This window comes from Echinococcus granulosus (genome assembly GCF_000524195.1).
Source record: "Echinococcus granulosus chromosome Unknown EG_S00024, whole genome shotgun sequence".
NCBI classification, from domain to species: domain Eukaryota; kingdom Metazoa; phylum Platyhelminthes; class Cestoda; order Cyclophyllidea; family Taeniidae; genus Echinococcus; species Echinococcus granulosus.
This window is the reverse complement of record NW_020170404.1, coordinates 408,195-433,419: the sequence shown is the minus strand read 5'-3', so window position 1 is coordinate 433,419 and position 25,225 is coordinate 408,195. Positions and strand designations below refer to the sequence as shown.

The following is a 25,225-nucleotide window of genomic DNA, read 5'->3' as shown; positions in this document are numbered from 1 at the left end:
GACAACTGGGATATATGGCTTGCAAGTCCCGAAGTAGCTTTAATAAAAGCGTAGAGAGTTTTAAAGAAACTAGTAGCAGAGCCCTGACATTATCATTGGAGTTGAGTTGCAGGAAACTAGAACGAGCCTAGCATACTCAAACCGCATACTGTTATGTTTCAGCGTCTCCGCTACAACTCTAATTCAACATGTCCAGTGACGTAAATACAAAGAATACGGTGAAAGAGAAGGGAGATTTGCAGTCCGAGATGGATGATAAAGCGAAAGAATTGGAAATAAACTTAGAGGAGATTGAACTCCCAGTACCTCCGGATGGAGGTTGGTCCTGGGCGGTGTTATTGGGTAGCTTTATCTGCATGTTCTGCGTCGATGGCCTCTCCTTCTCCTTCGGAGTTCTTCTATCTGACCTCCAGACGAGTTTTGAGTGCACCACAACAAAAATTTCAGTGGCTAGCTCCCTGATTGTCGGATTCACACTCATCTCAGGTAAACTGCCTTCTGCGCTGTATGGTCCTCTCACCATTCTTCCTTCCCATCTCATGACCACTTTTCTGTTCCAGGTCCGGTTGTCAGTGCAGTGTCAAATATATTAAGCTTTCGCTCTTTGGTCTTAGTGGGCTCCGGAATATCGTTTTGCTCGGTGCTGGCCTGCGCCTTCGTCTACGATGTCAACATTTTCATCGTCCTCTTTGGCTTTGTTACTGGTGAGTTTGTACTGTTGGTTGTCCTGAAAGAATCAGGATCCTTTGCGTTGCATGGGAGATAAGGGTCCATTGTGAATGTCATCTCAAAGGCAAATAAGCATTAGCAGGTTCATCTGTAGACGACAAATCCTTTATTATTCCAGAGTCATAAGTACTTTACCAGGTAACCAGTGTCATAACATAAAATTAGGGATCGGACACAAAGCGCGGCATTTTAGAATAAACTTAATGAATAGTATGGAGCGATGATTATCTCTAGTCGAGATTAACACCAAAGCGACGTGAATCCACCACTTAATTGGCTGGCATGCTTGCAACTTGAAATTTGTCTTGCGAAGCGAGCTGCTGGATGTGGAAAGGAGCAAGGTCAACTGCACGATCGCGTTGAAGATAAATGTTAAGCATTTCACAGTTCCTGTGGAAATACATTTTTTTGGCTGTGATGTCCGAATGATCTGCAAATACACGAATTGCTGTTAACTCGAACATCACATTTACTGCTCCTCAGTTATCGAATGGGCTACAGCCGAAAACTGTGGGGAATAAATAGTGAAACTGCATTTCTTTGTTGACGCGCTTTGAAACGAGAGTGAACTGTCTCAGTCATCTAATTGGTTTAGTGCTCTCCACTGGGTACCTCTTTCTTTCCTATTTCAGCAAGTGGAATGTCCTTTTTTACATCATCCAATGTTTGCTTTTGCACAAGAAACCTTCATCTGTAAAATTAAGCTCAGATGATAGTCAAAGTTGACGTTCATTCAAATGGGAGTGGGCTTAACGATCTGACACTGGAGATACCAAAGTACTGCCTTCAAAATACGAAATAGGATTTTCTTGATTTGTGTATTTAAGCATACATTGTCGAATATTTGGTTCCTATAAAAGCGCAGTTGTCAGGCACGGGCGCCTCAAATTCCGGTGTTGCGTAACGAGTGTTGTCAAAATGCGCGGAAACGGGGAGGGAACCTGTAGCGATTAACATCAAATAACCGTTAAGGTTGCATGGATAGGCATTTTAGAAACAGGACTACTGATAAATAACGATGAAAGTGTTGGCTGTGTTTAGATTGCTTGCCACACACATTGCAAAGTGCAGATTATGCTAGTTCAAAGATCACCTCATAACTTTTGTGCAGCCTGATGTCGACTTTGGTGCCAAACTGTTCCGAAAATGGACACACCTGGACGCCTTAATTACAATATTTACAAATGCGGTGTTCAATGAACAAACAGGTTTTTTTTTGTTTACAAATTTATCTGAATCTATCGCTGTGGCATCATAACTCCAGCTATATGTGGAAATAGCTTGTCGCTGAATGCATTTGACATTAAAATACTTGCTGCAGTCCCCGTCCTTCAAATCAAAGATCTAGCTCACATTCTTCTCCATCCGGGTCAAATATCGCTACTGACGATAGGGATTCAGACTGTTCATGGTAAAGGCCTTGAATAGTGATGGTGCTGCCTGCAAATTCAAATAAATCTTGCGTAGGAAGGATACCAGAGGGAGTGAATCACTTCCGTCATCCCAAATCTAGATGAGTCAGTAGCCAAAGCGACCAGGCAGCTATTTTGCCCTCTATGTTCTGCATTCAATCCTCGTTTGACGTGTTCTCTTCTCAGTTGGCGTTGAAACAGTTTCACCGAACCGTTTTACGAACAGATTAGCTGAGTTTAAAACAACAATTGCTCGGTTAGTTTGATGCTTCTAGTGTGGTCGATGTCCCTCAGAGCCAGATATTGGCTCACTTCGGCCGTGCTGTCAGCCTTCAAATCCCGTTGATTAGCGTACAATGTACTTCGAAGGTCGCTAGCAAGTCCTACGCTCTGGCCGATGATTCCTCCGCCGCCCAGAGATACACATACAAACACATTCAGAAAAGAGTTGGGCCATTCATACTACTAGATTAGCTGCGCTATGGCAAGTTCAGTTGATTATCCAGGTCATCCCTCCCTCTTACCTCCACTTTACTGCATTCTCTGTCCAACTTGCTGTCAATTTTGAGGGGGAATTAACTGTTCATGGCATTTTAACTGCGAATCGAATAGAATACACAAAATATTTTCAAATTCAATTACTTCTAGTCACATAGACCTGCACTTATTGCAGGTGATGGTTTTATTTGCAAGGCTTTCCGACTTATTCTTCTTTTTGAGCCATTTACTTTTCATGAATACCCCTCTAATAAGATAAATACTCGGTTATTTTGAAAAAAAGACGTTGAATCCCGACTTTGCTGCTGGACCAGGCTAAATATATTTCCCAAACAGCGTCGACGACTCAAAATAGATGCGAATTCCGCATAGTTGGAGATGTCCATGGTAGACTTAAGTCGCAATGGAATAGGTTGAATGCGTAATTACTACACCATTCTTGAATAGCCGGTCTTTGCTTCTACTAAATTCGATGTTGAAGTTCTCTAGAACCATTATACCGCTTCATGCTTGCCACTCGCCTTACAAATGAGCAATTAGGTTGGCAACGGCCCATCCAAAGGATGGGTGCTTGGTGGATTTCAAAGGGGGGATGACGAAGCGTATTCGTGCATGTTTTGTGGGCGGTAGTCGAGCTGTCAGGAGGAACTATAACCCGTATAAACAGGATCCCTGTACCAATCATTTACACAGCAAATGCGGCAGTCCTCTGCCCCTTTCAATCGCGGTCACCTCTGCCCCATTGATTTCACGGATCTGTCCAAGCCAAGGCGGCACGTGCGCACCGGCATCGGCGCCGGCACTGCGATGCATGCATGCGTGGTGTGTCTTCCCGCCTGTGACGTGGTTCTCAATGATGAAATACTTTCACAATCACGCATGTTTGTGTGCTTTGTCGAGGCCTGGGCATGAGAATTACTTTATTTGCTCTACATACTTGACACATCCAATCGTCTATTCGCGTCAAGCCATTACGTATCAACTATCTTAGACGCACAGACATAACTTTTTCGGCGCAACAGCTACACATATGTGGCTCCTCGATCTTCTTTATTTAGTCCCTTCATCAAAAGTATCTGAGGCGTTCTACCTCAGTTTTTGATAATTTGATGTACTAAACTGTGTTTGCAATGAGGCTGAACTTAGAAGGGTAAATACATGTTTTTTAAAGTTTTTTTGTAAAGCATCTGATTATCTAGCAGTCACTTTTCCTCTACTGCGATCTGCTGCCATCAATTGAGGCGGTTGATGAGGGAGGAGCTAGTGGTTAAGCTCTACAGAGCCTGAACCTGAACTCGCACTAGGCATTGAGCCACTTTCTGTAAACTGTGGGGAGGGCCTCCTTGTTTGCCCCATCTTTCTAGTTTTAATTCTTGACACAAAAAGGTTACCAAGGTTGTAAAAGTATCCCTTGCCTGGTTTTATTGCACATTTTTGGGGACATAACAAATAATTTGATTCAAAGCAGGCTGTTTTTTGCTGGGTTCATAACTTGAATCATTCTATTTTTTATTCAAGATTTTTCTAATTTGTAGGAAATGTAGTATCTTTTAGCTTATAACTTTTAGGGATTTAAGACGAGGGTCATTCCAGACATAGTAGTCGGATATCAAAAGGTGAGTTTATTGGAGGAATGTATGTATGTATGTGTGTATGTATGTATTTTAACATACAGAGGGGCTTAGGGCTACTGGTATGGCCCAGAGGCCAACCCACCCAGCGAAGGTACAATGGTGGCTACCCGATGCGCCCTCCCTATGAAAACCGAGAGTTAGCCGACCAACGTATTACACAGCTCCTTTCCCCTTCTAAGTGTTGTACCTGGCACCCTTCTTGATCAACCTTTTACGTCAACCATCACAAAGTAACCGGTGCTGTAAGAATTACGCCTACGTACCAACCTTGCCAGTCACCGAATTTCCATCCGTCTGAGGAAATACTTAGCTGCAATATCACCGATCCCTCTTGGCGATTCTACCATATGTGGAGTTTTGCCTTGTATGGGAACTGGATTTGGGGACGGGAAATTGTACTGGCTAACATACGTATTCATAGCTAGTCCTAGGAGCACTGGCCTGAAAATGGTCACGCAACAAAGGACGGAGTTCAACATGGTTTCGTTTCGGGCTCTATCCAGTTGGTGGAGAGGTGAAGGTGGTAACGCGAGTTCATATAATTGAAACCTTACGGAGACGGTAGGCGGTTCCGTGACGAACTTTTCCAAATGGTTCACGGCTAGTGTCGTTCCAATTGTCAATAGCATTCCTGTAGACCATGGGAGTAGGGTAGTTGCCGGGGTAGACGTAATTTTCAGCCCTTCTGTTAGGAGTCATCACCCATTCTTCTATTCACAGCAGTGTACACTTCTTGTGCCCTGCCGAGGCTCGTCACTCTTCTGCAAAAATCAGTATAGATGTGCCCTGAGATCTAGCTTGCTTACCGCTTTCTAAGATTGCTTTCGCTTTCTCCGAGACTTCCCTGAAGACGAAAGAAGACATAATACTCGGACAGAATATACATATTCGACATATAGAAGGGATTGTGATTACCGACATGGCTCAGAGGCCAGCCCACCACCAAAACCGAGAATTAAACAAGCAATTAACATATTACACATTGAGTGAATCCCCATGCCTCGAACAAACCCTAGGCTACCTATTGTGCCACACATTTGGAGTTTCGGACAGAAGGGTTGGACACCCTGCTGAAGCTTTCCGCTTCTGAATGCTTTACTTTTCTCTTATTTTGGTATTTGAGCCGCTGTATAAGATCCAGCAGGCCCATGCAAATATGCGTAGGAACAATCGCGGCATTTTAGGATTTTTGATCTCTAATTCATCGACAAGGTTAAAACTGAATGGTGCACCTTCCCCCTTTTGTTAAGTATCCTCTCTTATTAAGACAATTTATTTGATCTGTTTTTGCGGACCTTCTTCATCAAAATTTTAGTTTTGTGAAGGTTTCAGCCGAGGAATCCGATGCAGGTTTTCAGATTCATCAGTTTTACAAATCGTGGAACAAATAATACTCCTTTTAATTCCAGTTAGTTTTAACTTCCCCTCTACTTTGTCAAGCGCGAGCGTTTTTGACACTATGCCTACGTGAATCAAATCATCCCACTTCATAAATAAATCACCTCCAGTGTTCATTGCTACAAAACACTGCTCAAAATTATGAAATATTGTCAACAATTCGTTTATTCTTACTGCGATAACTGATCTTGTGTGTGTCTATCAGCACAGGCATGTGTGTATCACGCCTACTTTGTGACGAAGGCATGTGCTTGAAAGGTTCAAGTCTGCTCCGTGAATTAGTTCCAAGACTACTAAGGCTTTGAACGAGCTTCAATACGCACCAGCAATGTCTAATATCGCTGAATAGCTCGTCTAACAGCAGAAAATTTGCGTTAAATACCACCTTAATACGTTTTTGTGTCCAGAGGGCGACATATACAATATTATTTGACTCGCTTCAATATCCTTGTGTAAATTTTCTGATTCTATAGCAGGATTGTGGCAAACACGGTTCCCAAGTAGGTCACCCTAATGCCTTTTTAACACTTGAATTCGTTTAAGCATGATTCACAAAAGAGAAGATGCTCCTGTCATTTCTAACTTTGACCTTATCATAGGCACCAGCTATGGCATGATCTACCTGCCAGCAGCGACGATAGTGTCCCAGTGGTTTGCAAAGCTTCGTGCTACTGCTACAGGCATCTCCATGTGCGGTAGCAGTATAGGCACCGCCGTCTACTCTGCCATCCTGCCGAAGCTGCTGAAGATCTATTCCTGGCGCGGGTGCATGGCCATCATGGCAGCAATGTCGTTGCATTGCTTTGCTGCTGGCTGCCTTTTCATTCCCCTACGCGACTATCAGAGAGGCCATCCAGTTAAGAAGTCTGAGACGGAGAGAGAGGCAGAGGTGGAAGATGCTTCCAGTAGACCCAAAAATGGCCTCAGCGACGCCAGATTCAGGCGTTCAGTAACACCCAACTTGGGTTCTGTGGCAGAGAGTGGATATCTAAAGCATGCGGATACTGTGAGTTCGCTGCTTGAGGCATGCCTTAACTCGATCACGGTGGGGAAGAGCGGAACATAGTGGTGCTAAATATTCGCGCTTATTATGAGCGTTCCAGAATCTGATGCTGCCATTCACTTTGATGAGAGTTATTTCAGCTGTTAAAATAAAAAGCCTAATAAGTTGCTCCTTTTAATCATGTATACATCTTTTTATCACCTTAATTTGTAGTCAAAAAAGCAATTACTTCATGTATCGCTGTGACACCTTAATACGAAATCGCAGTTCTTTTTTGTCTAAGACAACAGTTGGTTCCTATGCAGCCTTTCATCTATGATTTGTTCAAACCCATTTATAACCTCGAGTTCAAGGTGTCCTTTCATTCAATAGCTGTGTGGACAGTCAGTGTGATTCATTTTAAAATTGTTCATAATTTTTAATGAGATTTATGAAGTGGTAATGTTTGTTGAGATTAAAACGTAGAAAGACATGCTTTTTCTCACATAAGCAATTTTTTCTGGCTTACCAAATCAAGTAGTCTATTAGCGAAAAAATTGTGCCCATCTAGTTGCTGAAGTTCCACAGTTGTCTACTCCAGAGAGATCATACCGTCTTATATGCAGTCATCACATTTCTTCCCGTTCATGAGACCAGGTAGTTTTCAGACAAACTTGTGGAAGAATTCTACATTATCTCGGTCAATTGAATTTATGGTTTATTTTTGAAAGCACATATTAGATGTTGTGCATTGACATAAATCCCAACTAACAAGCTAAGAAATGCGTTCAACAATTGTACCCTTTAATGTATACTGACAGTGCTTAGTAATTCTCCCTCCTCCGTTGGTAATACAGGATCCGGAGTCTCCAACGCCAGTGCTTTTAAAGGTGCCGAAGTTAGATCGTAGTGACCCACTGAGTCATCGTGTCCCCAACTTCCCAGCATCAGTAGTGAAGGATCTACTGGAATCTCAGAGTATTCATGGGAGTGAGTTCTCTCCTTCCTCTTTATGCGTATCAGATCGTATCTGTGATAAACTCTTCTAGGTCTGTTGGCAATTATTTGATTTAAATGAGGAGTCATGAGAGGGAAAAATGAATTTTAGTAAATGGGGATTTTTTTAGTTTTATGAACGTCCCTAATCCATGTGTAGAGGAAGGTGAAAGTAAAGTGAACTAAAAGTTGGCCCCATCATATTCCAACGTCTATTACCGTTTATTCAGGACTTGAGCCACACACTAGATGGTGGACCACTCAATGCTGAACAGTCCCGCAATGACTACTATCCTGATCTGACGCAAAAGCGACACTTCAACATTTCCGGCTTTAAAGTGGGAGGAATTGCGCTAGCTGAGAGGAAGAACTGCTCTCAGGATTACAGCAAATAGGTTTGAGAGTAGAGGAAAAAAGAAGACAAACTTAAGTTTAAGCAAACTGACACCATGAATGGCATGATTAGAGTCATGCACAATCGGTGTGGTAGTCGTAATACCATAGACTAAATGTTCTTTGAGTGATAGGCTTTATTACGGCATATTTCTTGCCTTACCTTGACTTTAAGCATCGTCCTTGTCGTGCTCAGTTGTTACATTTGTGCGTGGTTATCGAGTCGACTATTGAGTCAACTTCACCACAAGATGGCATCTAATATATCGCGTGACTTTGTCAAAATCGTCTCTCACATCCTCGGTTAGACCTCCCGTATTGAAGGAATTCATTTGAGCAGATAAATATACTGTTTTACTTATCTTTGGGGATGTTGTGAGCTATAGAAGCCTATTGATAACTGTAGTTTGCGATTAGCAGCGCTCCGGAATGTGGTTGCCTTCAAAGACGTCGTAGGGGATATGGGCCTGGGGGTAAGTTTGTCATCATGGGTAATTTAAGCGAAGCTGAATCGTGAAAGCTTTAGAGAACTCTCATACCCACGCACAATGCAAGGCTAAGTGTTGCTTTGTTACGGTCAACTTCTGGTAAGTGAAATCAACATTAAGATTGGACTCCAGTGGGACCGGAGAATGGACAAGGTAGTAAATTAAGCCTTATAGCATTTGCAGGGTGATTTGATTTGTGTATGAGAAACTAGACAGATGGACGGATGTGGGTGTATATGTGTGGGATGGAATAGAAGTCCAGCAGTTCCTATGCACATGACTTTTTCCGCGGTTATTTTATCGTCTACCGTGTGATTTGCATGTACGATAAAAGCCACTCGATTGAGGTGAACAATAAAAACAACAACAACTAGACAGCACTCCGTATACGTTTAATGTGAATTGAGGTGACTCAGGCAAGGGTTTGTCTTGTTTTCCTCTCGGCAAGTGTGAATGGTTCTGGTGAAGGAATGCAGCTATTAGAACTTTTGGTGCTTTTTTACGATTACGAGAATGGGGCAAATGCCATGTATAAGTATGTATCATGTGTGACACCCCGAGACTTTCCTAAAGCTAAAAGAAGGCACAATGCTCAGGCAGAATATGCATTATCGACACATAGAGGGGATTGCAGTTATTGGCGCGGATCTGGGCCCGGCTGTCCGGCGAAGGTACAATAGCGGAGGCTCTTAGTGGCTTCGTTACTAAAACCGAGAGTTAACTAGACGACTAAAGTATTATGTAGCCCCTCCTCTTGAGCGTCGGCCCTTGGCGCTCCCCCTAGTCAATCTCTTGCGTAAGCCGCCACAACATAATCGTTGCAGTAAGAACACCCACGAGCCAACCGTGTCACCCATCCAAATTCCAGACAACTGAGTAGACTCATGCCAGCAAAGTCACTAATCCTCCTTTGCCAATTCCACTGGATCTGGAGTTTCGTCCCGTATAAAAACTACTGGGGGCCGAAGGAGCGTGCTGGCCATCGCGCGTGTTCATTGCTAGTCGTAGGAACACTGGCCTAAAGGCAGAATTGCATAATAAGGGAAGGGTTTTAACAGTGCTGTGGGGTTTGAGTTTAGCGCCTATTCCTCCTTGTTACTTCCATTCTCATTTTATTGTTGGTCAGCCATATCTAGGTTCTATCCAGTTAGTAGAGAGGTGTAGAAGGCAACTTGTGTTCACACAGTTGAAATTCAGGTAAGGTAGACGATTCTGTAACGAACTTTACAAATGGTTCACGGCTAGTCTCGCTTCAGTTGTTGATAGCATTCCTGCAGACCGCGGGAGGGGGGGTAGTTGCCGAAGATGGCCGCCATTTTCAACCCTCCTATTAGGGGTTGTCACTGATTTCTCCATCCGCTGCATGTGTACCTCTCTCGCCCCCCCCCCCCCCCCAAAACGTTTATCACCCAGCATCAGGAATCGAGTAGTTGTCCTCTAAGAACGGATTTGCTTCACAATGTCACCAATGTAGCGCTCCGAGACCTCTCTAACGACGAAGGAAGATATAGTACTTGGACGGAATATGTATTGTCGACATACAGAAGGGATTATGGTTACTGGCATGGTCCAAGGGTCAACCCACCTGGCGGTGGTATAATAGCGGAGGCTCTAAATGGTCCTGTTACTAAAACCAACGCATTACATCATGCTAAAAGGTGGGTCAGTGTTTCCACAATTGCAGTATTTTTCTTCATTTCCTTACTCGAGGTTGGAGCATTGGACTAAATCCGATGTAGTTTTGACAACGCTGACATTAAAGTTTGTTCTTTAACGTTATCCATAATGCAGCGGCCGATTTGTATCTGAGGAAGCAATGAGGCCGTTATAAAAGTGGAAGAGCACTGGCAGGCTCTTATCATGAAGACCGAATCCGGGGAAGCTCTAACGGCCTGTGGCAAATATAATATACAGTCATTCCCTTTATCCTTATTGTAGGTGGGGATATGGTGCGTATTCAGGGGATCGAGAAGCATCAACCACCAATGGTTGGCTTGAGTACGGTGAATAGAGTGGTGGGAGAAGTTCTGTCTCATCAGGATCACAGTCGCACTCAGTCCTCGCGTCGACGCACCGTCTCCGTTGAGCCCTCGCCTGGGGCCTCTGTCTACGTCAAGGTGGTTGTCTACTCCATTTTTTCAACTCAAACATGCTTTATGCGAATTGGGCACCAAAATGGTTTGTTGAACCAGTCAGTAGCGCTAGAGGGTGAAATAAACCTCAAAATCATTCAAAGAAATTCATTTAAGGGGAATTTTGACGAAGGCTATCTTCTACTGATTAGCTTGACAACTTAATGGCGCTAATTGACATCATTCGCTCATGAGATTGTATTGAGATTCTTTAAAGTTTTACTGTTCCTTTAAGTAACTATTCATTTATTCCTTCGCCGTTTGCTCTTGAATACAGCTACTTCTCTCTAACTCCCATTTCTGACGAAATGGCATCGCGTTTTTGGAACTTGGGGCTTTTAACATTCGATCCATTAATTGCTTTTTTACATTGCCTTGGCACGCACATACAATCCGCCAACTCCATCACACAAAAGACGTAGTTATTAATTGGATAAAACGGGAACAGTGGGATTGAAGGCCGTAAAGTTGGCTTCTGGAATGACGAGGGCAGCTACACACCCGAAAGGCTTAATTAATGAGCATCGGTGGGTGGGTACTTCCATCTCGACTATTAGACACACAAGCAGGTGTTTGACGCAGTCTCCAAATCGCCAAACTGACAAAGCATTCACGACATTTGTTCGAGGTTAGATGTACAGACCAAGGCGGTATCAACATGTCTATTTCATATTCGGGTGTTTTATAGTGTATTTGTGCGTATCTCTCTGTCGTAGATGAAGCTAGTCTGTTAAATCGTGTTTTTTTGTGCAGAGGTTGCTTATCCATTTAGATGCTTTTGACTTTTACTGGCATTTAGGGGCGACCCGTTCTGAGCAAGTAATTAGAACCAGCAATGAGGTAGTAGCAACGAAACGTTTGAAATTGTTGAAAATCTCCATCCAAAACCGACTTTAGGTGTTTTGTCTAACTGAGGTATCATTTGGTTTTACACCTTCTCTTATAAGCCCTTCATACTTAAACTGCCTTTATTTGAATTAGTCTTTGAACCTGGCTTGACTAAATTGGCCTAGTGATATTTGAGGCGTGGAGAGAAGTAGATAAGAAAATTAGGATTATTTAAATAGCCCATTCGAATTCCATACTGTGTATTTCGCGGGTCACTTCATAGTCCATAATTTTTATCATTGTTAGAGCATTCTGTGCGACTTGTTTGAAGTTGTTCATGGGATGGGAAGGATCATAATACCGTTTGGTTTTTTAAATAAGGAGACACTAGGTACCAATGTCATTTTGACGCCTTTCCTCTTTGTCTTAACTAGTTATCTTATATCTCTGATCAACGTTGTACAGTAGAAATATTTTTATTTACGTTTTGGTAACTGGAAAATGATAGAAGACCAAATCTTGTATTTGCATAAAATTAGCATTTCTGGGGTATTTTGGTCAGACTCGTGTTACTGCGTTTGTTTACGTATTTGTTTAGTCGAACTACTATCAAGAGGCCAAATTCCAACCACAAATGCATAATTAGGAAGCGAAATATTCATCATCATGGGCGGATAAAAGTACTTACCTTAGAAATGGCCCATTCAAAACTATACTCGGATCGGTTCAGTAGGATTACGCTGTTTACACGGAGACCGAATAACTCTTTGTTATTGTCGAAACATTAGTCACCCATCCACGGCTTTTAATATCCTTCTATTCATCCTCGATGGTTCTAAATGGGACTCTAATAAAACATTAGTATTACATTTGAAATGGTTCTGATCTGTGGCGCCTAGATGGACCCCCTGAGTTTTCATGTAACCAACACTCAGTGATGTAACAGGTCTTTTTCATTTTCCATCCTAATAACTGAGAGCAGTCGGGATTGGAACTGCTATTAAACAGAGTGGCTTGTTCCCTCCTGCCAAAAAAAACTAATGCTATTTGGCCATTTCGCCTAATTTATGTGATAACTTTAGTAGAAAATGGTTTGATTAGTGTCTGGGTAATTCATGAACTTTACGAATCGGTAATTCACTAGTTTGTGGTCTCTCTGTTTCTGATGCACTTTCTTGGAAAAAAATGCGTATTTTCGTGGTTGGTAAGGCTGTCAGTGGGTGCGGGTTTCATTCTTGTTTGAACAAGTACTCTGCCGCTTGTTAATCAGATCCACACTTAATTTCGTTTGTATACTTCCCCAGAGTTATTGTGTGTAAACATGATGCGCTTTCACCAGACACGAACGCTTGCCCATTCTCTCGGTTCTACGAACTATCCGGGTGATGCAAGGCAGTTATTTTCACGGATGTGGATGTGCCTGAATGAACTCCGCGCTTCCTTTGGCAGGATATCATTGTAGCGTCCTAGGACTGCCCTGAAGACGCGAGAAGACATAGTACTCGGGTGGAATATGTATTGTCGAGATAGGGGAAGGTTTGAGGGGTATTGGCACGACCTGGAGGCCAGGTCACCTGGCAAGCCTAAAGTGGTGGAGCCTCCAAGTGACTCAGTGCCAAAATCGAGTTAAACTAACAATTGGAGTACCGCATCATTTCCAGATTCATTATCACTTGAAGGGAATCAGACTCATAAATTTTACAACGAATTTGAAGTATGATGTCTGCCACAAAGTCGGCATCATGATGAACAAGTGGGATATTTTAATTATAAGCCCGTTTCTCCATTCAACTTGTTGACATTGCTACATTCGATTCAAGGATTCGAGTTAAATGGAGTCTACTTGTTACTTCCCTTTTACAAGTCTTTTGCATTCAATGACCCTTCTTTCAGTTGAGCTAGAATAAGATCGAAAATTTTTTTCCAATTATTGTTGTCTAGTTAAATTTTTTGCCTCTGATGGAATCTTCTATCGCTGCTGCCCCTTCTTAATAAGAGTAGTCGGAATGGTCGCTCCATATTTGATGGAAAACTAAGGCGATCAACAAATCTAATGATCTGCAAATGAAATGGAGAAGGTTTACATCTAGGAATAACTAGCACGACAGTAGAGAAAGGGCCAGATATGTAAATAACATGATCCCAGTTGCACATCACAAATATTCAGCTACCAGCGGCAATATCTACATTATCAGTCATCGTGGTCTAATGTTTCATCACTCCTCGACTTTGAAGTCAAAAGTGGTCAGTCAATTCAGGTCAGTCTGGAACCCCAAAGAAAATCAGTGTTGTCAACCGCTATTTTTTTCCAGGAAGCTGTTGATTTTAGTTTGAACTCTTATGTTTGAGTAAATATGGCCATTACAGCTACCATAATAGTAAGGGAAGGTTAGAGACTATTCATGGGAATAGTTGGGTTGGTGAAATACATCTTATACCGCGTTTACCACGTAATTCAGCTATTGAAAATAAGCACCCCTTTGATGCAGTCTTCTGTCTGTGATGGGATGTCTGCTACCGTTATCTTCTACGCTGTAATATCTCCCTTTAATACACGGATTTCGAATCGGAATCGTATCTGAAATGGGATACAATACTCCTCCTGGTTACTGAGAAAAATCTTAATGTAACTCTAGTCCATCTTTGCGCATGTCACTAGGGTCGATGTATGGGGACTCGTTTCTTCCATTTCCTTGTCCACGGTGTTGTTGAATTGTAGTTACCAGAAACAGATGGTTGGTATTTACGTCGGAAATCCTTCGTCGAAAGTTGTAGTAAAATAAGCGGATTGAGGTTGGACAAAGCCTTCCTACTCTTCCTTTGCGTGACTCCTATGTCCAGAATCTGATGCGCTTTAAAATTGTTGTTGTTGTCGAGCTAAAAATAGCTTCGAATTATGCCTAGTTGTAATTTTAACAATTATTTTTCCATATTTAGCTAACATTTAAAGCACAATAGCCAAGGCGGTTATTGTTTAGGATCCAGTTGAAAAGAGAATTGTATCCACTTTGAATTGCCTTGGTCAAATTAGCTATGAAGATGCAGCCTTAAAAATAGTTGCCTTTACAGTACAGAAGCGTCGGAGATTTTAAAATCCTAATTGAAAAAAGTATTGTAAACCACATCCATCGAACAAATAATGCACTCCCCTTTATTACAGCAATCTATTTGCGATAGCGTTGATTTAGTTGCTAAAATCGTTTGTACTTCTCTTTCTTTTCGTAGAAAAACAGTCTGGACCAACTCCTCGTACCTAGCTAAAACCTAGACCAAATAGGATTGTCAATCTCTATGTATATGAGCAACGAGAAGTATAACGTATAAGTTGCTCCTGGAGGTAATTTTCTCATTTCCAACCGAAACTGCTGCTATAACGTATGCGTTGTCGGCTGGGTGGTCCAGGTAACTCCTGAATAACCACGTCTGAAGCTATATTATGTAATAGTAATGATACAAATCGTGTTGATGGCGTAAGTTAATCGCCAGCACTAATGTCAATTTACCACGTATTGCTGTATGATCAGACGGGAGGGAATCAGCTCTTCGCCTCCGCCGTCTCTCTCCGCCCGATCGCCGATGCGGGTGTCCACGTGGATCCCTTTATCCGACGTGAGATCGTGCACAAGTTGGAGCGGGAAATGGACCTGCCCGCGAATCGCAAAGACTTTTTCTACTCCGCTAGCATGGTTCATGTCAATGAAGTATGTTAGACCTCTTTTCAAGACGTTTACTGTCAAATTCCTGGAAAAGGAATAGCCACTAGGTGGAATCATGTTCAGGCTATGAAAGCTCCATTATCTATTGTGTTGCCTTGGGCGATTTTGCACAGCCAGCTATTGGAAACTCTAAAGGAACATAGGGCACATTCGTGACATAGGGCTCATGTCACATATATATGACATATTTCAGACCCCTAAAAAGATTGACTAACGATCCAACGCCAACCGATTAGCGCATCAGCTTAATATGCTGCTGAAAAGCAAATTAGCTGCATTCTTCCATTCCCTCTTAACCCTTCGGTGTAGTACGTCTCCTCCTCGAACGTGAACGAGTACATACGCAGCGTGACGAAGATAGGGGCGGGCGAGATAGAGGAGGAGGGGACTGTGGCGCGTCCTCCCAATCACGTCCTCAAGATGCTAAGCGAACTCTTCGACTTTGGCCTCCTTCGTAGCCCCACCTTCCTTCTCCTCCTTGCATCCAGCGTCTTTGGCCTTCTTGGTGAGTCTGTCAGGTTGTTAGTCCGTAGTTAGGGGAACTAAATCCCGCACTTTTCTCTCAGTATTTGCGGTGGTTCACTGCAGGAGAGAATACCTTTTTGAGAAAGTAATTATTGAGAAGTATTGGAAAAGAATGTTCCCAAAATTTGATCTGTTTTTACTATTCACGGTGATCTGTGTTGGCTTACTCATGATCCAAGTAGTGATCATAAAGACGATGGATCAGTATCTCAGAAAATTGCAATTTCGTTAACCTGATGCTCCGAATTTGAAGTCTTTTATATCATTACGGCTCCAATCATTCCTTCTCATTGGTGGTGAACCGATGTTTGAGAAATTCGTCACCAGGAATCTGTCGAATAGAGTTGGGGACTCCATCCAGCCTCTAAGCCCAAAATCTTAGTATTTTTTATTCCTCGTGACTACTTTCGGTGATTGTGGAAATGGAAAATGAGCTTCTAGAAAATCCACAATCTCAGTGATCTCATAAATACTAACTCCATCTCTCAAAAATTTCATCAGTTTTCAGGTTCTCTTGACAACTTAATGTCCCAATGCACTACGTCTAGGTTTCGAGTCGAGGATTTCTCTTAGATTAGAACTTTTTGTCCATGTGCTTAAGGAAAGTTGGACCAGTGAAATCGTACGAGGTGCGTCGTTTATTTTATGCTGCAGTTATTCTCAGAAAGTACTATCTTCGAGGCCTTATGATTGGAGAGTCGACGTTGTTAACTATCTTGCCATGCCAAATGGGTTTCGCTCCGTCGATTTTATTTGTTTGTTACAGAATAAAATCGTGGAATTTAAACACTTATGCAGCGCAAAATATGCAGTTGATCTGATTCAGTATCTCTACGCCTATATTCACTGCATCAAGCCCTTGAAATTGGGAAAGGCTCGTGCTGATTCACAGTGATCATTTTTCGGCAAAAAAGTGTAAAAAAGCAACTGCTTCCTCAAATTTGCGTTATTTGTCTTCTTTTTAAGAAGTTTGCTCATATGCTTCTTTCCTAGTAAATATAAATAATTAAGAAGTCCTTTTGAAAAGATGCAAATAAATGGAAGAGGCAGAGCTCCCGCCTTCTGGAAATCAAATTCATCATTTGCCTTAGAAAATGAATTATCCAAAACATCTATATATGGTTCATACGAACCTGGCAAAAATAAAAAAAGTAGAAAACCATAAGGACTGATAGAATAACAACAAGGCTGGTCCAGATGGACCCTCCTCTCACTTTTGCGGCGGTTGAAAAATGAGAGCCTGGAAAGATTAGTGTAGTCAAGTAAGATTACTATTATTCCCTTACAAAGCTGCCGCTATTGTCTAAGGATTCATCCCCGGCGTTTGTGCTTCGCTCTGTGCCGTCAGAATGGTCTTCAATATAATTTTCATAAAAAACTCAACTTTTAAATCACAGGTTATAGTAAAATTGTTATAAAACTTTAGTATGGCCGATGGAAGCGACATTACGGTTGGATGCAGGTGCTGAACTGCAACTAAAAGGGTAGTGAAATGACGTTAGGTATTCATGCTACCATAATCTTGAAAGTTGCTGGAGTAGATTGCCTGGAAAATTGAGCTTCCTTACACGTTGCTTCCCTCATTGCTCCTAGGTTACCCAGTGCCTTACGTGTTTCTGTCAGATGAGGCTCAAACTCTCGGCTACTCGTCCGAGGCATCGGCTAACCTCCTTGTCTACCTATCCTCTGTCAACACTGTTGGTCGTGTGATGGCAGGTGGGTGTTTGGATATTAATGAAGCCCAAATAAAGTGTGCTCACAGCCAGACCTCCTCCTCTCTCTCTCTCCCCCCTAATCTTAACCAAATCACAATTTTTTTCGGACCTCAGCGGTGCCTGTCGATAAGATCAGGATCACGTCCCACTCCTCCGTTTTGGTTCTCGTAGCGATGAAGCTCTAAATTGTGATCTTACGTCAAGTAACCGGTGGCGCTTCTTTATTTCTCGAAACCATGACTGTTGTATCCGCTTACAAGGTGTCTTTCGTCTTGCTTCACAAATGTTTATTTTTAAGAGAGCTGATTGGTACTTCGAGTTGAGTTTGTCGGTAAAATCATTAATTTGTGATTATTTCTGAACCACTTCTTAGAAGGGGTTAAGATAGCTACAATCACCTTATTTTGTGAGACAATTCTGACGTATTTGGGTGAGTAATTGACTTTCATTTAGTAAGATTTGGGGTTATTAATGAAACAGGTGGGTTACCACTCCTTTAAATTACGATAACACTCAATTGGGAGGTAAATCTTAACTGACATTTTTGTAGCCGACTTCTCTTTACTCCCCTGTTTTACACCAATTTTAACTGGATTCAGAAGAGTATTATTAAAAATTTCCCATTTTGTAGCTAATGACAACCTTAATAAGGGGTATTTAGCATAGGCTCTGTGGAAAACTTTTAATCTGTTGAATAAAGTCTACAATCTGGGCACGTGGCCCATATTCGTATCAAAGAGGGCTCAGTTCTTTCCTTCAAAACTATGAATATTATGGACGAATTGGACGTGAATCTACTCTATTTTCAGGAGAGTTATTTCAACGATTAGATGGCTGGTGGTAATTTTGTAAACGAATGTCTTTTTTGGTTGGTAAGCGGCGGAATAAAGCTACAAAATGCTTGGGATTGTCGGCTCAAATTTCCAGTCGCACCAAGTGTCCGCCACCTTTATGTCCACTGTCAATTGGTTATCGTAGCACTCCGTCTCTGCGTACGGAGTAGGAGTAGCAACCATTTTCTTCCTTCTTTAAGCGATTTTCGACCAAGTTACTACTTCGCAAATAGCCGATTTTATTCAAACCGGACTCTGCGGACACTCATAATAATTGCGTAGTAGCTTATAGCAAGGTGGTGACTCAAAAAGGAAAAAGATGGTATTCTGAAGCAGTGGTTATGACTGAGGAACAACAGATGCGCAAAAATCACCCGTCTAGACTGTTGGTACATCCACTGGATGCTGCAGGGATGAGCCTCAAACCCATACACGTTATAAACTTTCGTTTATGGGGATGAGCTTGCATCCCTTTGAGCCTCCGAACCGGAAAACTCAATGGACAGATTTTGGTACAGAGGTCTTTATTTCCCGAGAGGTGTGTGGGAGCATGAGACTGTGGTGTGAGCGCACTCGGGAGCTGGCTGGCCAGTGGAGAATCCTGGCGACACAAGATGTGAGCGGCTTCTTGAGCTTTAGACATCTCAAGAAAAATTCGGACTTCATACACATTTCTCTCAGTAAATGATAAATTGTAACACCATATTAATGCCAACTTTTTACTTACCTTAGAATTAAACTATTTTTTGAATCAGATAGCCCAGTTAATTGGATGGAAACGACATTTAGTGTTTCGGCTTGAAAAAAAAATGAAGACCACTTCTGTTCATCATTATGTACACAGGTCATTTCGACAGCAAAAAAATAACTTTGGGGCTAGTTTAGAATTAATATAGCCATAATAGCTAGTCTTTATTGAAGTTGATACAAAAGATAGGCCGGTAATGTAGAAAGCACATCATTAGCTAGCAGAAGTATTAAAAAGCGCGAAAACTTTAGATCTCCTCATCTGGTAGTCATCGCAGTTACTCAAAAATCAGAAATACGGCACTTCTTCAGTCATTTCTTCACTCTTCTGGGCGTGCAGCACTGGTCAATGCCTGTGTGATCCATTTAGCATCGTCGTCAAGCCTGATTGATGTTGGTCTCTTGGATCTGTAATTCGAATTCGCCATTGAGGAGTAGCAGATGGGATTCTAGTCATTATTCTTGGTGTACTTTGAGGCGTGATCTCGGACTGGCCGTGCACGGATGCACTGTTTGTGAACAATGCAGCCCTCATCATCTCCGGCGTTGCATGTGTCGTCCTGCCTCTGATGCCCTCCTACATCGGTCACGTCGCCTACGCTGTCACCTTCGGTCTGGCCATTGGTGAGTGTATCATCGCCCAACTATAACCTTTTATTCACTGAAAACCCAAGCGCTGACTCCGGTGGCCATGGATATTAAATGTTCTTTTTCCTTCATAAGACTTTGTCGACTGATTACAACCGATTGGATGGAATAAGTAGGCAGATACCTTGATCAAGGCGATACTTGCCTAAACAGCTACAATCGGTGGATTTAGAAGGTCACCGATCTGCCAAACTTATTCACCAGTACTGTAACTAGCTAAGCAAAGTCTTGCCTTCTGGCCACTGAACGGACAACTTTTTGTAGTCAACAAAGGGGTCCTTTATGATTTAATCGCTTCCTTTGCTATCCAATGGGTTGAACGCGTTTACAAGTTTAGGCATGGGTAAGCTGAATTTAATAAGACTGACTTCTGTTTCGGAAGTATAATTCAATATTTAATGACCTGGAGATAAAAAAAGGCATGAGAGGTAGATATGTGTGACGCACAGGTTCACAAATGTCTGCTCTTGTGAGAAGATTTGTTTCGTGTGTGGTGGTAGTTAAGTGTAGGAAAACCGGATGCTCGACAGAAGCTGATGTAATACGCCTTCGTTAAAGCTAGAAGATTTCCAATTCCGCAGACTGTAATGCATTGAGTAGATTTTTAAGGAAGTTTATCCATCATATCTCCCACTTGGAAAACCGCAACAAGCTTGAAAGACCGGCTGCTTTTCTACTCGCAGCGCATTTTTAGTGTCTTGATCTCTCCTAAAACATTTTCCTCGAAAGCAAGATCCATCTGACTGAATGAAGTAGGATTTTCGACTACTTTTTTTCGGGTCATGATGGTCTTCTTCTTTTGTGCTACCCATCCCCCCATCCGCGAAGAAGTTCTGTATTTTGGTGCTTAGTTTTTCAGTTACCTCCTCGATGGAGCTATCGCTGAGCGAAAGGTTCCACATGAAAAGGAGAGGGGGAAAGAGCGTATGTGGGGAATTCATCTAGTCTGTCTTAATTGTGAATTTCCAGGGGTTACGGGACCTACATTAAACATACTTCCCTTTTTTTCTTCATCATATGTTGAAAACATTGAGTAGTATGACCATTCTTTATTACTACGGATCCTAAGAGGTGAATGATGTGTTTATGTTAAAGGATGTGAATAAAATTAGGAGTAAATGTGTAAGGATTGGCCAGCATAGTCCCAAAACATACAGTTACGACGCACAATCCTATTCCCGTTCTCTTAGAAACAATCCGATGTCTCTTGCTCATTTGGGCACACAAATTCCGTTTTTTTTTATCTAAGAATTTCCAACAGTCCGATACTGTTTCAGATTCTCCTGTTCTTGAAATCCTTATATGGCATTCTAGTTCTCCACTCTCTGGACACAGATTGAATGAGTCAGTGTATCTTAACATCTATTTATTTATCTATATAATGATAGAAAGGTCAATATTGAAGACCTCTGAGTCTTCTGAAGGCGAAAGGAGTCGTAATACACGGGTAGAAAATGTATTGTCGACGTGTGGAAGGGCTGAGGGGCTACAGGCATGGTCTGGAGGGCATATCGCCCCAGCAAAAGTACAAAAAGATGAGGCCTAATTGCTGGTGTAAACAAAACTGAGAGTTAGGCAAAGAAATCAAAGTGTTACATAGCCCTCTTCTCTCTCTTCTTTTGATGCACCGTCCTCGACGCGCCTTGTGGTCAATTTCCCACTCCGGCCACCACAGCGTAGTCGGTGCTGTAAAGAGAAGCGTCCATGAGCCGAATTTGCGTACAACTGAGGAGATGCTTGATCGCAACATCGCTGATCCCCCTTGGCAATTCTGCTGGATCTGGGCTTTCGTTCTGTTTGAGAGGTGTATTGGGGGAAGAGGAATTGTGCTGGCCATCATGTATGTCCATCGCGGAGTCATTTAATAAAGGGCAAGATGTAAAGTGGCTTCGTTGGAATAAGATTTTGTCACTTTATTCTCACTTCAATGGTGTCCAGTCATACCTACATGCGGTCCATCCAGCTAATAGAGGGGTGAAGGAGGAATCTCATGTTTACTTCATTTATACTATCCTTATACAGATATCGTAGGTGACTCCGTAACGGATTTTCTAAATGTTTCATGACTGATATCGCTCGCTGCAGTTATTACTAGCCTTCTTGCAGAACACTGGACGTCATTTTCAACTCTTCTGTTGGAAGTCAACACGGATTCCCTCAGTAGCAACAAATGCCCTTCCTCCGTCACGTTGAGGTTTATCACTCAGCATTTCAAACCAGGATAGTTGTCCTTCAGGATTGGGTTCGCTTTGGCTGTCACCAATGTAGCGCCTCGAGACCTCCCTGAAGATGAAAGAAGTCATAATACTAGGGTAGAATATGTATTGTCGAAGTAGAGAGGGGCTGGAGGGATGTTAATGGCACAGGCCGGCGGCCAGTACAAAAGGCGAAGCTTTGAGTTTCCGCGAAACCAAAACAAGGGGTTAAGCAGGGTAACCAACGTATTACAACTATATCCTTTAAATTCTCTTTTGTGGCAAAACGCTTAGTAAAATGTATTTAATTGTAATTATTGGTTTCAAATTGTTTTTCAAAGGTTATAAGAGTTGATTTAATTTGGCGGGTTATTAGGCTTTATCGCAAGCTTGCTATTTACTGAGTAAAGAATTGCGGCATAATTTTAGCATGAAAAGCTCTTAATTTCTCCAACTGCGTAAGCCTTTCGATAAAGGAAAGTATTCAATCGATGTCCTATCAGTTGCTATCAAACTTATACTCATCCCTGTTAGCTACCACTAACCCTTTACGAGGAGTTTTGATTGAATAACCTTTGTTCGATGTAATTCCTAACTATTTTTCTTTACTTAATCAAATATCAGCGGCCTTTGTGTCCCTGCGTATAATTTTGCTCGTGGAGATGTTGGGATTGGAGCGTCTTACAAATGCCTTTGGATTCCTGCTGCTCTTCCAAGGTCTTGCCTTCATCGTCTCGCCACCCATACTGGGTAAGACACTCCTTTGGGTGATGGCATCTGCTTATATTATTTAAGTAGGCATGTTATCTTGACGATTGCGTCCCTCAAAGAGACAAGGTCTCGTCAAAAGCGACTCTTTCGGATTAAAGTCTGGCAATTAAAGTATGATACGTAATCCTGTACACGGCCTATTTTGACGAGAAGCAGTTCAAGTATTTTGATTTTAAAAGGCGCAGTGGTCGAGGGATAGTGTTGGACCAATTGTATCACCTACCTGCCTTAAAAAGTCAAATTTGTAGTAAGCAAATCATTACTTTTACCTAAGAAATGGCCTCGTGGGTATAAACGTATTGGAGTGGGGAGACTATGCCGTGGTTTTTGATAATATGCTAACACTTTAAGACTCGTTGGCTTTCACGTTCAAAAATCCTGTATATTACGTTGGTAATTTCCTTTGTACAGTGACGTTTTTTCCTTTCTGATCAATCAAACTTCCAATAGAAACTAACATTAGAATGGGGGAATTCGCTAAAATTCCTTTACTGCTTCTGTCCATGCTTTGCTTTCGTATTTATGCATTATTTTACTGGATCTAATCAAACTATCAAGAACAGTTTCTAGTGATCTAATTTTATACTAGTTTTAAAAAACTGCATGCACTAAACCAAGTTCGAGGTGGGTAATATAAAGTCTTTGGAATTATTTCTGATCACATTTATTCAATGCAGATCTAGACTGTGTTCTTTTACAAAAAAAGGTAGGAGAATGGTAGCTTAAATGGCTTGAGGAAAGCTTTATGCCATCAACGTGGAGTTCGCATCACGGGGGACTAAAAGCACACAACTAAGGTAAATATCATTCTTGTATTGCGATGCCACTATATACTTGATGGAGTAGTGCGTAGCGAGCTCAGAGATCATGAATAGCTTGCGTTACTCAAACAAACCCACGTTGTAGTACAATTTGGTGGAAGCATGCAGAAAATTGCGTTCTACCGCTAGCCGAGTGACAAAGTCCTGACAGGTCGGTGGAGCTGGTCAAGTGTTTTCTTGGGTGTCCTCGAATTCAGTGTATCCCATCATAATTCGAGAGCTGGGAAATACATTATTAGTAGAAAAAAAGCCTCTAGCGTGTCATGAAGTTATGATATATTTTTGCTTTACTACGTTTCTAGCATCGTTCTACGATCTGTTGAAGAGCTATAATTACACCTTCATCTTGGGCGGGGCGAGCCTCATCTTATCCGCACTGCTCTGCTTCCCCCTGCGTCCCATCCTGCGCTGGGAGCGACGGCGACGCGGCGAGGTGGTGCCACCTCATGAAAGCGGTCACTGTATCCGTCTAGTGCGACATATTCGCGATCGTTTTACCGTATGAGAGATAAGAGAAGCCACCCTGTTTTCTAATTTCTATTGAAATAACGCCAATTTTCATCCCTCTTGTTGCTAAATAGCACCTCTCTTTTCCCTCGATGATGCACTGGATCTGCACCAATGTAGGACCTGTTTTGCATATTGTCTCCCTCACCCTCCTTCTTCGGAGTGGAGATTGGCCTTTTGGGCAGAATCCAGTAATGATTTAATATAAGTCCATTTTATTAGCTGACTCTATTGGGTCTTTGATTTCTTCATTGCAGTATTTATGGAGATAGGCGAGGCCTCACCACTCCAAAATCATCGCATTAAAGTGGTACTTTCCATTATGAAATAGATCTACTATCAATAAGGGGAACTAAATCCTTTCCAGCAGTGACTATTGCACAACCTTCTTATTAGTTGAACAGTAACGACCGAGCATGCCAAACCTGGGTCTACGGAGGAATGGATTGGCATGCTGTACCTCTACGGTTGAAGGTTGCAGATTTGAATAAGACTGGGTTAAAATTTGGCATTGCTGTAGTGCTATTTGGAGTAGCGCTATTGTTTATTGCTTCCTTTTTCCATGGGGAAAATTAGCGGTAGTATTAAGTTGTCAAATCGTAAGTAGTAGCTGTCGATGTATCTTGGGTTCTCCTTTTGACGCTGTTTGCCCGACCTAGGCGAAGTGGAGCAATGCATCAGAACTCTTGCTCTCGTTACCGCTCTACATTAATGAAATGTGGATCTGATCAGCCTTGTTTGTAGAAAGTAGTGTTTTTGACGGGACTTGTTTACTCCTTCCTTCATGAAGTGAGCATTTTTTTTTTTCAATCTTATAAGATATTAGTGGATAGCAAAAAAAATTGTACGGAGATGAGTCGCGTGAATTGCTTTTGCGCTTTTACATGTATGTTTGTAGAAATTTTCTAAATTATCATAAAGAGTTCATGCATTCAAGTGCCGTTGCATTATAACTTTCGAATCCCTTCATCACACAATGGACGTAAGTTTAACTTGCAAAATGGAAATGAAAATAAAAGTAAATCAGTAAGAATGCAGCTGAGTAAATCGTCTTTTTGTATTTCAGTAGTTAAACTGTGCAGTTATCAAAACGACTGTAGGATATAAATTGAAATCAAAATTTTGTATAGATGTGGTCCTTGGTCCGCCACAAATTTGTGATTTGACGTGATTATTATCAATCCTGGGCATGTTCGGTAAACGCAGTGAGTGCGGGCATGTTACAGAGGCCCTGATGGATAAGTCAGCTGAAGTGTC

The 25,225-nt window shown here is 42.0% G+C and overlaps 1 protein-coding gene across 1 annotated transcript; it reads left to right on the top strand. All coding sequences in view use genetic code 11, as the record gives it.

Annotated features, from left to right (window-relative positions):
• Positions 1-188: 188 nt before the first annotated feature.
• EGR_04078 (Monocarboxylate transporter) lies at positions 189-23,966 on the top strand (the record flags this gene model as incomplete). The annotated part of the gene is given in 15 exon segments (XM_024493327.1): positions 189-486; positions 561-704; positions 2,328-2,397; positions 2,417-2,588; positions 3,333-3,461; positions 4,208-4,274; positions 6,271-6,677; positions 7,511-7,643; positions 10,469-10,647; positions 15,015-15,191; positions 15,516-15,711; positions 17,325-17,447; positions 19,504-19,650; positions 22,494-22,619; positions 23,764-23,966. 15 exon segments carry the CDS (start codon positions 189-191, stop codon positions 23,964-23,966), a joined length of 2,571 nt encoding a protein of 856 aa, XP_024352241.1.
• Positions 23,967-25,225: the final 1,259 nt, after the last annotated feature.